This window comes from Haliaeetus leucocephalus, unplaced genomic scaffold, assembly GCF_000737465.1.
Source record: "Haliaeetus leucocephalus isolate CR32 unplaced genomic scaffold, Haliaeetus_leucocephalus-4.0 Scaffold339, whole genome shotgun sequence".
In the NCBI taxonomy this organism is placed as follows: Eukaryota; Metazoa; Chordata; class Aves; order Accipitriformes; family Accipitridae; genus Haliaeetus; species Haliaeetus leucocephalus.
In genome coordinates, this window is record NW_010972775.1 from 17,604,371 (window position 1) to 17,618,366 (window position 13,996).

Sequence of the window (13,996 nt, forward strand, 5' to 3'; positions counted from 1 at the left end):
CATACAGAGTATGTGACACACATTCCTTGTGCATAGCACAGAATGAAATTCTGCTTAAGTAAAAGGTTACTCAGTCTGTCATTATATTCAAAATAACCCAGGCTTTGAGCCTGATTCATGAAGCAAATGACAAATTGTTTTTCAATGGCAGTGCTGAAAATATCCTAGTATTATGCTGTAATAGACCCACCAAATTGCAAAAGGATGCAGCCATTTTAGGTAAAAATAGCATAATTTCTGATCGTGAAATGAGAGACATAAAGATTAATTATCTGTTCTGAGCCATTCATAAATGATTAGTGCAGCAATTATGGGCTTCCATAATAGAGCCCTCCTAGAGCAGTGCCATATTTCCTGCATTGCCAGGGAGACTGCTCAGATTTATTGTTATTGATAAAAGTAAATTCAAAGTCCAGCTAAAAATCTGATAAAGGCAAAATTGCAGAGACAATAAGAGGTACAAAGATTTCCAGGGGTTAATAGAGGAGTGGTACGAGCAGGTAGCATTCCCTCCTTGTCCTGTCCCGTAAAAGTCATGAGTCTTGCGTGGGTGAACTTCTGCAGACCAGTTATCTGATGACAAGTGTAATGCCACCTTATACCATAGTAAAGATTGGATTTTGGTGTGATTGGGATTTCTCTTGTCAGTCGATTATATGTTGGTATTACAGATTTTAATTGCAAGTTTTTAGCCTACTATAATAATAGCTATCAGAAAACAACATAGTATCTGCTTTGGTTTTGAACAGTGTTTTGAAAATCCATATTTTACTACTTGACATAAATTTTAGACTAGTTTCCACACAGCTATATCAAATATATAGAAGCTCTTCAGCCACAACTAGCCCAGTTTGAGCCTTCCATACTTTTGTATTCCTAGATAACAGTTTTGTTGATGTGAAAATGACTTTTTCTGCTTTGTTGGATGTTTTCTGTGTACGCATGAGAGTTCTCCTCAAACACTGCATTTGCTCACTGACCAAAAAATAGCATTCGGAATACCAAATTATACAGTGGGATTGTTTTTGGCATATACCAGTTTGCATTTCAAGCAGTTCTCTGAAAAGCTACGTGCATTTTCCACACTTACCAGGGAATGGGCATGTAAGCTCAAAAGGAGAAGACAAAAACATTCCAATAAAATGGTCTTTAAACTTTACCAATATTGACTAGTTAATACCCACTGTTTACATACTGAAAAGATTCCTGTTTAGTTTATAGACTTCTCAGAGTAAGAACCTTAAGAGCTCTGCATTACTAATACCAAAAATAAGAATTAAGAAAAAGACAGCTTTTGCTTAAATATCTTGTTTGTCTGCTATCTAAATCCCTGCATTGCTGACATATTTAGTTGCCTACATAAAAGTTAGGCTGGAGTGTCTGTGACTGAGTTATACATGAACACTGAAGATGAGATTAAATCAGATATTGAGCCAGACATGCTGATAAAGGCTATTCTGTTCACAATGGAAACTGCTGAGCTGCAATAAGTTGTGAAAGCTACAAATTCATGTAATGTGAGTTATCAAAAAAATACATTAGCAAACACGTCTTCGCCATGATAGGTTCCACACTGACATCCTTCTTTTGAGAGCAGATTGGGGGGGGGGTTGTTGTTTTTTGGTTTGTGGGTTGGGGTTTTTTTGTTTTGGTTTTTTGGGGGTTGTTTTTTTTGCTTTAAGTACAATACCTGGTTCATGCATGGATTCTCCAGTTGATGTTGGGTTTTGTTTAAACTGTGGCACTGTGTAGGGTCTTCATAGCTTCAAGGACTTGCTCACGTGGAACTAATTGAAGAAATGCTGCTGATACAGACAGTGCCGTACTTCTCTTCTCATGGTGCGGCTCCTTAATCCTGTAATCAACTGAAGAAGACCACAGGCTCTAAGCAGCAGATAAAATAGAGAGCTGTAACTGCAGCACTGATGCTTACCTGGGTCAGAATGATGGTACTGTTTTCATGTTGTCTGAGTAATTGTCAACATGAGCAGATTTTTCTTGCTAGAAAGACTTAGAGACGATTCACTGTAAGTCTCGGATTTCAGGTATTAGAGTGAAGCTACCTGAACGAGTTGTGAGGTAAGTGTTGAGTTTCTAGAACTGAAGATGCATCAGAGATATTGTTTATTTAGCAAATCATTCCAACAGAACAAGGCAATTTGTAGTTGTCTTAATGGATCTAATTTTATTTGACCGATCACTTCCTCAGCCCTACTGCAAAGAAAGAGTGTGCATGCTAAATACAATAACTGGTCCACTTAATTTTTTTCTTTTCTTTTCTTTTTTTTTTTTTAATCTATCTGATCTTTCTCTAGGTAAAAGTGATCCTTTCTGTGTATTAGAGCTGGGAAACGACAGTCTTCAAACACACACCGTTTACAAGAACCTCAATCCAGAGTGGAACAAAGTTTTCACATTGTAAGTGGATTGCTTTTGAAAACATGCTGCAACACCAAATAGTTAGAAGCTTAACTATAAAAGCTATCGACTTTGCGAAAATACAAAGGTCAAGTTTAAGATATGTCATTTTTTCATAGTCAGAGAGGATGTTGGAGAAATATCAAATATAACTCAATTAAAGCCTTTTGCCTTTTACTAGTTCTTGCATGGAGTTTATTAATAGAAGTCATTAAAAGAAAAATTATAGTGATATTTATAGGAAGAATCATGACTAGACATAATGGAGTCATAGCTGGATCCAAGAGATAATATAACAGAAAGTAGAGACCAGATACTCATGCCTACATTTTCCGTAATTTAAAATAAAATGTTTCATTGAACCATGGTAGAATCCTTTTTTAATTTGTAAGTAAGCAGAAAATTAGAGCTCATGTTGTTCCTGGTATATCTTCTGAATTTAAACTAGTCAAACATAGATTATCCCAAAAGAGAAGCTTAAATTTTTATGGAAGTCAAAGTAATCTTTTTTTGGGTGACTTTATTAATAGCAAAAGTGATAATTTAGGTATTGCTTTTAGGCAGCACAATTTTTTAGTCTTGCTTTATGCTGACAAAAATATTTTTGTGAATATAACTGAGTTAAATGTCTCCAAGACTGTAGCAGTCTGTGGCAAAAAGGCAACCGTGAGGGCTAGCAATGGAGCATTTATGACATTTGCACCTGTCTACTGGAAGAACAGTTTGAGAATGAAGGATTCTTGCAAAAGCAACATTCATAAATAGTGGGCTGAATGCGAACACAATAAAAAGTATCTGATCTCTTTGGTAGAAGTACCTTGCCAGATTTCTGTTTAATTCATAGATGCAGCTGAATGCATGTCTCTTGGAGTCCTTTCCCTTACTTTGTCTGTTCTCAAGAAGCTTCCACACATCACTGTTTATTCTGAGATTCTGCCAGCAGATGAGCCTTGTCGGATGTTCAGCCAACAAAATAAATCTAATAAGAATCCAAAATTATTTTATTTAAAAAGAAAGTTTGTGTGTCTATTTCCTGTGGGTCTCAGAAATGTCTGCTATGGACTTTCTTTAACTTTGTTATTGCTTTTGCGTGGCTAGTCCAAGCACCAAATCTGCAGAGCCAGTCAGGCTCTTGCTTCTCTCCTTAGATTTTTGGTCATTTTTAAAATTTCCAATTAAGCATCTTAAAAGCTATTGATGATTTAGATTTATTTTGGAGCAGAGTAGACAGTTTTGAGTGGATGAATCCATTTCAGCTGGAGTGTTCAGTACCATCAGAGAGCCCTTCCCATCATATTCAGATTTTCTGCAACACGCTTATCTCTGTGTGTCACTGTGGGGTTTTAATATTTTATACCACTGGTAGTTATATCACATGGAAAATGATAATGGCTTGGAGAGGAATATGGAAGTATGGTTGCAGAACTGGCAGGTTTCAATGTATTTTAAAGCCATAATGTCTTGAAAACAGTGCATTTCATGGTGGTTTGGCTGCCACTGGGTCACATCACAGAACATGCTACAGCTGCTAGCTGAAGAAACAACCCAGGTGGCTTTTAGGTTCAGACTCTGGTATGTGAGGAGCAGCTCCATGTTGCAGGCAGAGGGTCTGGGAGCAGGACTGCTCTGAAACACCCTTCTTTTGAGCACAACGGCTGCACTTAGTTAACTGACAAACATGCTGTACCATGTACCTCTTTCTTTAACTCTTGCACATGGAAAAAGGAAAAGAGGAGATAATGAATGCAAGTCATAAGTCATCTCCACTTACCCATGCTTTTGCAGGCATGCAGATGTAACTTTTCTCAAATGAGACTCTGATTTATTAATGATCTGATAAATACTTAGCATCGAGTGCCTGCTGCCACATCAGTAGAGCATTTACACTGAGTGGAACAAAAATATTGTACATTTGGCCTTCAATTAGGGTTGATAGGTTTGCGGTTTTTTTTAAAGTAATTGATTTGTTAGTACCTTAAAAAGGACATAATTGTTCAAGTCAGATGGTTACATAAGTTTTGTTTCCTGGATTATTTCTTTAATGTCCTGAAGCCTGGTTTTGAATTCAGCCCTTGACCTCTCCCAGTCACCAGTTTGCTCTGTTGGACAGCTGAGTTTTACACTGTTTGCGTCATCCATGCACAAAAAATGTCACCGTTTGGTAGTTTTCTTCACCTAGTTATGGGACTGAAACATGAGGGGAAAGCGTGGGGAATACCCATCATTTGATTCATTTTTGGGGGGATTTAATTAAATGCTAGTTTTATACTCCAAGGTAATAGAAACTTAATTAGTAAACCAGTGTTCTCAGATCTTTGTGGAGGAGACTGAGTGCATGTGTATCAAATATTATTTTTTTATGCGTCTGCACTTTTTGTTCCAGTCCTATTAAAGATATTCATGATGTTCTGGAAGTGACAGTGTTTGATGAAGATGGAGATAAACCCCCTGATTTTCTTGGAAAAGTTGCCATCCCTTTGCTGTCTGTAAGTTACCTTTGCCACATATATCATTCCAACATTGATGGTTTTGCTGGGAACGAGTTGCATTTCTTTTCTCTATAGCACAAACCAACACAGATTTAGAGATAAACAGGTTTTGTGATCTATGTATGCCTTAGTTGGCAGTGTTTATAGTTCTCCTTAGTGTAACGAGCATTGCCAACCCATTTTAGTACAAATTTGGTTGATTGGAAAGAAAATTGCAGAAGTGTCTGTACTTCATCAGTACTATATGCCATGTAGGTCTGAAAACATAATTGAGTTCTGTATGTTTCCACATCATCTTCTGAAGGTAACATTTTAAGCATGTCTTTGTTCTGTCTTGCTTTTTACTCCAGGAAAGTAATTGCACATCACAGTAGGATTGACTAGAGATAGCTGTTGTTATTGGCACAGCTGAATAAAATTACCTAAAAGGGGTGTTTTCTACTCCATAGTGCTTTTAAAGACTGGTGGCTTTTGTTCTGTAAACAAATATGTGAAGAGTCAGCGCTACCATGAGAGTATAAAATCAAAACTGGAAACAAAGCAAGCTCAGGGGAAAGTGGTGGCTCTGGAGATTAAGGAGAGTTGAAGCTTTTTCAGAAATGGCCAAAAAAGGCCAAGTTAAAGAGAAGGGAACATAAAAGGGTCATTAAAAGACATTAATAGAGAAATGGGGGAAAAGCAGCTTTGTGTTTGGTGAGACTGATTTAATTTTGGAACAAGGCTGGTAATAATAGAGTGAGTAAACCAGATCAAGAGGATGTAAACAGCTCCATGTGTATGAGCAATATCACAGAAGATTCTGGTAACTTTTGCAGTAACATTTGGGAAGAACTTTCTAGGCTGTGACTTTTAATGAATCAATTAGTAGATGGAGCTTGAAACATCATGGGACTTTTGTGCTCATATCAGTCAAGTCGTGTAAGCACGTGTAACTGGAAGCATGGGGGTTTCCTTGAGTTTTGAGGCACTGATGTTTTGCAGTAGGTTCCCTATGCAGAGGAGAGGGTGTGACAGGTATTTATGCAGTGAGTACTGTGCTGAGCCCTGTACAAACATTCATGCTTGCAACATATAACGTGATTCAAGCGATACATGCAGTAGTGAGATGCTTTTGGTAATGCACAGTGTGATGCTGTGGGTAATAGCACTCTCAAATAGGCAGACGGTGAATCCTGATTGAGATTATAGAGTACAAAATTGCAGTATTGTTTTGAAACATCCCTGTGAAAGCATATTCACCTCCTCAGAAAGGCTGGCACATATCTTTTTAAGGCAAGAGTTTGAGTTTTAGAGGTGGGCTGCTGCAGGAAAGGCAGTATTGCAATAATGGGTTAGTGGGGCTCTGTCCTAGCAGAGACTGGAGAAACGGGAGGTTTCTAGAGGGAAAGCAAAGATCCCATCTGATCAAAGCAGGCCATATAAGCCCCACAGAGTCAGCATAGTTTAGGGACCAATCAAGATCAGAGAGGGTAACTGCAAATATTTGATGTTTCCAAATAAATAATGAACTGCCCAGAAAATTCTTGAACTGGCTTAGAGGATATGATCCCAACCTAAGGAATGCTTTATAGTGGTAACGTAATAGGCCAATGTGCTCCAGTTTTGTTGTTATTGTATCTAAACAAGTGTATTTCTTGTGTATGTGAGCTAAAAGCAATGTGGCTTCTGAATCTCTCCACGAAAGTGTGTTTGTTTTCATCCACCATGTGCTCTTTCCAAGTTATACTGGAGTACAGAACAGGGGAACCCCTGCAATTTGGGGATATAAAGAGCCTAAGCTAGAGAAGCTGAGGAGTAAATACTGAAGTCTTGGGTGCCCCACACACTGTCTTGTGCTTTACAATCCTCTTCCTTCCATGGCTTGGACTGCAAGTTCTTTTTAAGGCTGGGAATATTTTAGATTGTTTGTCTATTTTAGTGGCTTGAGTTGTCAATATCTCCAGGTTCAGAACAATATTAGAGTCAGTTGGGCATGGAGGATGATTTGATGTTTACAGGGAGGAAAAAACCTCTTAACATCTTTTATTCCATTTTTGATCGCTTTGTTAATTTTTCCCCAAGTCCTCGTATCTCTGATGTTACTGGAAGAGAGTGGCTGGAGCAGCTGCTCTCCTGCAGATCCAGTGCTTGCCAAATGGTCTGCATGATCGGCAGCAGGCTGTGTGGGCTCACAGTGAGAAGATGTTAGATTTGGATTTTCTGTTGATTTTATAGGCATTTGTCAAGTATCCCTTAGGAAGTGTGTAACAAGGCAGAGGAGAGGAGTGCATGTGTGTGGTAATGTCCAAGCTATTCAGCGTAGGCTTTTTGTCCAAGGTTTGAGACAAAAAAATAAAATAAAAATTGTTTATGCTTTCTCTTGCCAACTGATCTTCTTCCTTCGCATCCAAACTTCTCTGCCTCCTATTTCAGTCAAATCTAGTGTAAATATATTCGTCTCTGCTTCTGATTAAAAAACATTTTGCACCTATTAACTCAGTCTGCCCAGGCAGACAACTGCAATTTTCTAAGCTCTTTTTCTCAAAATGGGAATTTCGATGTATGTTGTCATTTTGACTATAAATTTGAATGTATCCTTTGAAACATTTAGATAAATATGCTGAAAGAGAACAATAGCTAAAGACTCAAGGAAACCTCGCAAATCATATAGGTTTAATTTCTCTAGGTAATCAGGCCTAATATTTGCCTTGCATTAAATTATCTTTTGAAAATAGAAATGCATTTGCCATATTTTTTTTTTCCCTGTTAAAAGTGCACAAGTTTGACTTGTGAGCTGTCAGCACATGAAGTAAGTCTACTTCAGGAATTGTTCATGGATGACTAGATTCTTTTCTTAATGAAAAATTGCCTTGAATAAAGTATATGTTGGAGGGATATGAAATGTTTAATTAACTTGACAACAAGTTTTGGTTTAAATGTGTTCAGGAGTCTTATACTGGCGTTTTGCAAACATGCATACACCTTCATCATCACATTAACATTAACACACTAGTAACCTTACTGCACAAAAAATTCAGAGATGGTGAAGTTACTTATGCTTTACAGTCATCCTTGACTGTGATCTAGGCTTATTGCAGGCACCAAATAAGAAACATAAAAAATTGGGCAGTATGAGAAGAATTTTAAATTGTCAAATGATAAATAAAACTGCAAACTTCATGTTCTTTTGATAGGTATGAAGAAGCAATATTGGATGAATACACAATTTGCTTTGTTTCTCATACAGCTCTATTAATAATGCACTGTAGAGGCATTGATTTTGATAGCATTACACTGAATTTGGAATTTCCGTTACTTATAGGTAGGTGGGGGACAGAGCAAGAGAAGTGGTTATTTGCTTGCGTTTTATCTTTAGCTTTTCCATGTTAATCAACCCATTGTATCTTTTTTTTTTTTTTCCTTGTGCCCTTCTTTTCATCAGATTGCTGTCCTCCTCTAAAGTATGTATGAGACCTCATATCAAATACAGGTCTGGTCAGCCACGTTCACAGAAGTGGAATTTAAACTGGAAAAGTCATAGAGTAGTGCTACCAGGACATTCAGCAAAATGGATCACTCTCTTGCCAGAGGTGACCTGTAGAGTCTGGCTTGCCTAACCTTTGGGCTGAGAGAGAGATTGCTTTCTCAGAGCCTGGGGAATGAAAGGGATGACCATGTACACCATTGAACAGAGCAGGCTTTTGTGCTAGAAACTGAAGAAGATCCTGGGGAATGGAGAAGTAGGGCAAAAACTTCCTTGCTTCAAGAAAGGATTTTGATAGGTTTAGAAGTTTTGTTAGGTTTGGGAGGACTTGAACTAATTATCAAAGAAGTCCTTTCCATCTCTGTGTTCCTTTGTGCCCTAGATCTTACTAAAAGCAACCGTGTTTCTCTTTGTGAGGGTCTGCCTTTTTTGTTTTGCTTCAAGAGACTCCTGTCTCCTAGAAGGCTGCAAGTTATTAGAGACACGGGAGCATATAGTGTGCTTCAATGAATTTGAAAGCAGAGTATATCAAATATCCTCTTGTAGAAAGACCTTTGAGTGAAGTTGTATCGCAGAATGGAATGGTTTTTATCTGCTGAATTATCAGCTCAGAGTAGACTTCAGCTGCACCCTTTTTTCAGCAAACAGGAAGAGGTCTGTGAAATATTTTCAAGTGCCAAGCAAGGTCGGTAGCCAATGATACACTGAAAACAAGTAGTATGCCTTTTGCAAGCTTAATTATCAAAAACATGGCCTGGATTCAGAGAGCAGACACCTGACGATTGCAATTACTTAGCACTTGACCATAAGTGCACAGCCTTTTCCAGGAGAAGCTTCAGAGCTTGAGAAAAATGAAAATGCTGCATTTATGCAATAGAGGCAGCTGTGAAGTGGATAGTCTGTTATGACTTTTATCCCTATCATTAACCGGAAATTTTGGAATGGGGGAAAAAACCCTATATCTCTTCCAGAAAAAATGACACCTTGTTTCTGAAATTAAGTTCTCCCTTGACTGTGCACTACTCACTGAAACAGTATCAACAGGAACGTTTTTTCTCGAGTACCACCCAGGATCCTTGTGCTCCCAGGATTTTCAGCTCCTCCTCAGACTTTGTGGAAGCCCTCATGTGGCTGCTTGCTTGCTTTCAGACCATCAGCTCCATATCTATTTTGTCTCTGGATATCAATCCTCTGCCAAGAGCCCAAATTTCCATTCTACTTTGGATCCCACAGAAGGTTGTTAAAAGTGAAATGTTTGGGGCAAAGAGTTTTGAGATGAATGAATGGACATTTTGTACAAAATCGAATCAAGGTATATTATAAGACTGGGGAGAAACAAAACCCCCTCTTTATTCATGTCCAGGTGGATCAAACATGTGGCTTGCTTTCATCTTTTCCTGGGGAAATATGTCCTTTGATAAGGGTAGGTGCGTGTCTATTACAAGACAGCTTTATGTTATTCAGGGCAAATGGTATGACATTGTGCATCAGCAATGAGCTCAAGCAGGAATATCAGAGGTCCCAAATGCTTTAGATGAATTACCCTTGGAGAGTAGCCATTACCCTTTCCACACGTCACGGGTGTTGATGTACAGAGGTTTAACCCAGCGTTCTTCTGTCAGGTCATCAATATATGACATTGAATCTGCATCAAAGCTGGATACAGAGTGAAGTTTTCTTAAAATCAATGTAAAAAAAAAGCCACTAAACCATATTTCTTTGAGACAAGAGCAATGAAAAAACACCCTTTGCTGCGTAAGGGTCCTGTCTTCTCCGTGTTTTGTGTCATATCAATCTCTGCTTTTGCTATTTCATTAAAATTCCCAAGCAGTCAGAAGGTTGTTGCTTAATAGATTTAGCATTGGCTGGCTACATCAATACTGTGTTTAGTCACATTTGTTTTACTGGGGACATCTGTGGGAAGAGTTTAGCAAATATATTCATTCATTTGAAAGGAACCCGGTGCACTTTGGGCCTTGACTGTATGGTGGTCTCATGTACCTGAACATTTCCTTCAGCTAAAGCACTGCCAGAAGTTGCTTCTGTATGAAGTGCCTCTGTAGGTCCAAATACTTAATGCACAAAGAATTTTAGCTTTTCTTCCAACTGTTAAATTCCTTTGCATCATCCTGTTTGGAAAAGGGACTGTGGTATAGAATATATGAATTTTTTTGTGAAAATATTGATACTGGTATTTTGTCATTCTGTGTTGATTCAGAACAGGGAGATGCCCCAAATATCGGCAATTCCTGTAGGATGAAAATCTTGACTTTTTTTCAGAAGTTTTCTGATGGTGACCTTGCAAAGTAAAGCATGTTGGTGGGGTAGTCACAACTGTCCTCATGTTAATCACATGGTTATAGACAGTCTTGGTTGGTGATTGAGCTCCAGTATGTTGTATGCTATTAAGAAGCTTTCAGAGAATGCAGGCATTAGTGTTCAGTGTGGATATAAAACATCATCAATAAAGGAATAATATTGATTATCTCTTCGAGGACCTTACCCGGAGGTATTTTCACGTTTAATTTGAATATTCCTTTCCTTCCCTTTTCCCGTAAGTAGATGTAAACATTCATAGGAAAGGTAACCTATTTTAGACACAACTACCAGGAATATGCATTGAGTGGAATCCGTGTGAGATCATCAGGTATATAGCAAAAGGTGTTTGGGTGGTAGAAGAAATCTGATCTTTCTGACACTGACGTTCATCCTAGGACCCCAGCCCTGGCTGCTCACCTTTTCCACAGCTGGGGAGAGCATTTAAGCAGTCTTTGCGAACAGCAGAGACTAGGGAAAAGTACTCAGAGAGGAGAAAGAAATAGATCCAAAATGAAATTAATATGACTGGCTGTCTCTTGAGGTTGAGAGATGTTGAACAGAATCTGAACTCTGGCCCAAGAACAGTGTGCAATGAAACTGTAGTGTATTAAAAGCTATTTTGCCTGTTTTCTTCTGGGTACAGTTGAGACATGCCACCAATCTAATCTCCATGCCGTCATGGGTGCTAGAATTACCCTACACCTTTTGTTGAACCACACTGGCTTAGCACGTTGCCAAAACTGTAAGAGAGACTTTTGTTTGACATTTTGGTTGGGTTTGTTTTTTTTTTCTTTTTATCCAAATGAAAATGCAATGGAGACATGCTATTTCATAGCCAGTTCTTCTCTCTTGTGCTTTTTTTTCCTCTGAAGAAGGTCAAAAGCTAGGATATCAGTCTGAATGTTTAGTCTTAGGCTGAGTTATAATTGCACATCTTTTACCAGACAAGTCAAACACTTAGAATTAAAGATGCCACATGAAGCTGATTATACAACTGTATTTGCACTGCATTACTTTCTGCCCTGTTCAATTTTAGAATAGCAGCAACAACAATAATGACATCATTTAAAAAAGTTTCCAAGGAACAAACCACCCCTATTTCCAAATGCAGAGATGGAAGTTATTTGTTGCTGATTTGAAACTTACTGTGCAAACACACCTGCAGACACACCCAAAATATTTGATTCAGCTCCAGCTCTTAAAACGATGAGTCCTTTCCCCAAAGTCAGGAGCATTTTTCAGTGCAGAACACCATGATATCAGACTCAGACCTTCTCAGAAGTGATAGCATTTCTTTTCCTTTTTCTATCAATTTAGCAGCATGTGGCATTTTTTTCCTTGTTGGTTATGCTCTCGAAAGATGTAAGCAAGAAGTATATCCCAAGGAATATAAAGAGAACTTCCCGCTAGTTGTTGCTCCTAGGGTAATAGGATGAAATGTTATGGGAAATATATGTAGCTGGAATACATGGAAATTCAGCCCCCAAAGTAATAACTACGGAGAATCCAGAATTATGATATTGTGGTATCTATTGGACACCTCTATCTCTGCAGACACATTGGGAGCAACATACCTTCTATCCTGTTGCAGGAGAGTCCATGAATCAAAGCTCAGTGTAAACCTCCTATGGCTGACATCCCCTTGGACTAAAGGGATAACAGCTTCAAACCAAGTGCTTCTGGCACTGTATCTCTACCATCAGTAAATCCATTTTTCGCTTAGTTTGGAAAATTGAACAAAATCTTTAACTTCCAAATAAATTTTGCTTTGTTTTCATCCAGTAGCTTTTAAAATTAATTTTTGCCCTTGCTTTGTGTGTGTGTGTGGGGGGACCAAACAGATGAAATGGCAGAATCCTTTATGATGGGACCACAATACTTTATGTGGCAGTTGGCCTGAGGACCTTCTGATGCCAGTCCAGTTGGCCCTAGAAGAGGGGCTAGCCACTTTAGCAGCTCCTCTGTTTTGGGGCTGCAGGTTATCTGAGCCTGCTGGTCTGCAAAACAGGGTTTTTTTGTGATCACTTTAGTGCAGTGCCCATTATTGTTATTTATTGTTATTAAAAGAATTCTATATATGCCTGTGTAACACCTAGCATCCTGTTAAGCAAAGCTTTGGATGAGAACACAGTTAAAAGCTGGAGTTCCTGGTCGGACACCACTGAAAATGCAAAGCTGGTCCTTGTGAGAGCCCTCTTCCCTTTCAGCCATTAGCCAGAAAACCCATATACCTTTGGTGAGCTATTTGGTACAGAAAGGGTGGAGCAATATTGGGAAGGAGAGTCACCTTTTCCTTGTCTCATGAAATCACTGGGTTCCCATTACCATTATGCCCCCGCCCCCCCCGCCTTACCCATTTCTACCATGGTATATATGAGTGCCTCTTCTAACCGCCGGAGCAGCAATAGCCGTTTTAAATATGGTTGCAATTTCATGCCCCCAAATTTCCTCTGTTATCTTTAATCTTTGATCATTACAGTCCCTGAACGTAGCTTTTGGTAAGCTGCAGTTTTTTATGTTACTGCTGTTTAGAATTAACTGGTCTGCTTCCTAAAAAGCCAAATGTTTAATCAATACATATCCTACTGTGTATAATAAATACATTTCTGCCATCACTTTTTGCAGAGAGAATGCTTTTCATTTGAGCCAAATAGTTTACAAAATGGTGAGGGAGGGTTTTTTTGTTGGTGTGGTTTTTTTTTTTTTTTTTTTTTTAATAGACGTTTAATGCGATAGGGCCAACCGGTGGATTAGAGCATAGAAATGGTATTGAAATTCAGGGGTGGGGTGGGGGGGAGAAGTCTTTTACATGAATTAGTTAATTTTGAACATTTGTTACATTAGCATTCGCTCCACTTAAGCTGATTAATTTCTTTGGATTGCGTTTGTTTCCTGGGTAATAATTTGACAACCTTGCAATAAACTAAGCGTTAAGAAGTGGGTTCGTGTACTGGAGTGTGCAATAGGTAGGTAAGCTGTTGTTTGTGGCTTTTTTCCTGAACTTTGGAAGAAAAATCCCATTTTAAACCTGTAATAACGGAGGCTGATTACTTCCCATCAACTCACTGGCTTCCAGGGCAGAATTTTCAGACTGGTTATTGCATGCACTGCTCTACTATAAAGTACAAGGTCTGTAAATTAAAGTTGGACCATAAGAGATTTAATCTGCAATTTTATAGGTCTCTAATCCAACGGTCATTTTGTATTTCAGGCTCCAAGTATATTATCAGGGTTTGGGGAGGTTTTTTTTTTTGTGCTTGCAATTTATTTATTTGTTTGTTTGTAGTGTCTTTAAATTATATTGTGA

At 38.5% G+C, this 13,996-nt stretch overlaps 1 protein-coding gene across 2 annotated transcripts in view; it reads left to right on the plus strand.

The window, feature by feature from the left end:
- Positions 1 to 13,996, plus strand: part of MCTP2 (multiple C2 domains, transmembrane 2) — a 102,747-nt gene that overhangs the window by 42,251 nt on the left and 46,500 nt on the right. For both annotated transcript variants that reach the window (XM_010572015.1, XM_010572016.1), the window contains exons 12-13: positions 2,316 to 2,418; positions 4,802 to 4,904. In XM_010572015.1, the coding sequence (XP_010570317.1) occupies positions 2,316 to 2,418; positions 4,802 to 4,904 (206 nt within the window). The remainder of the gene's footprint in view (positions 1 to 2,315; positions 2,419 to 4,801; positions 4,905 to 13,996) is intronic.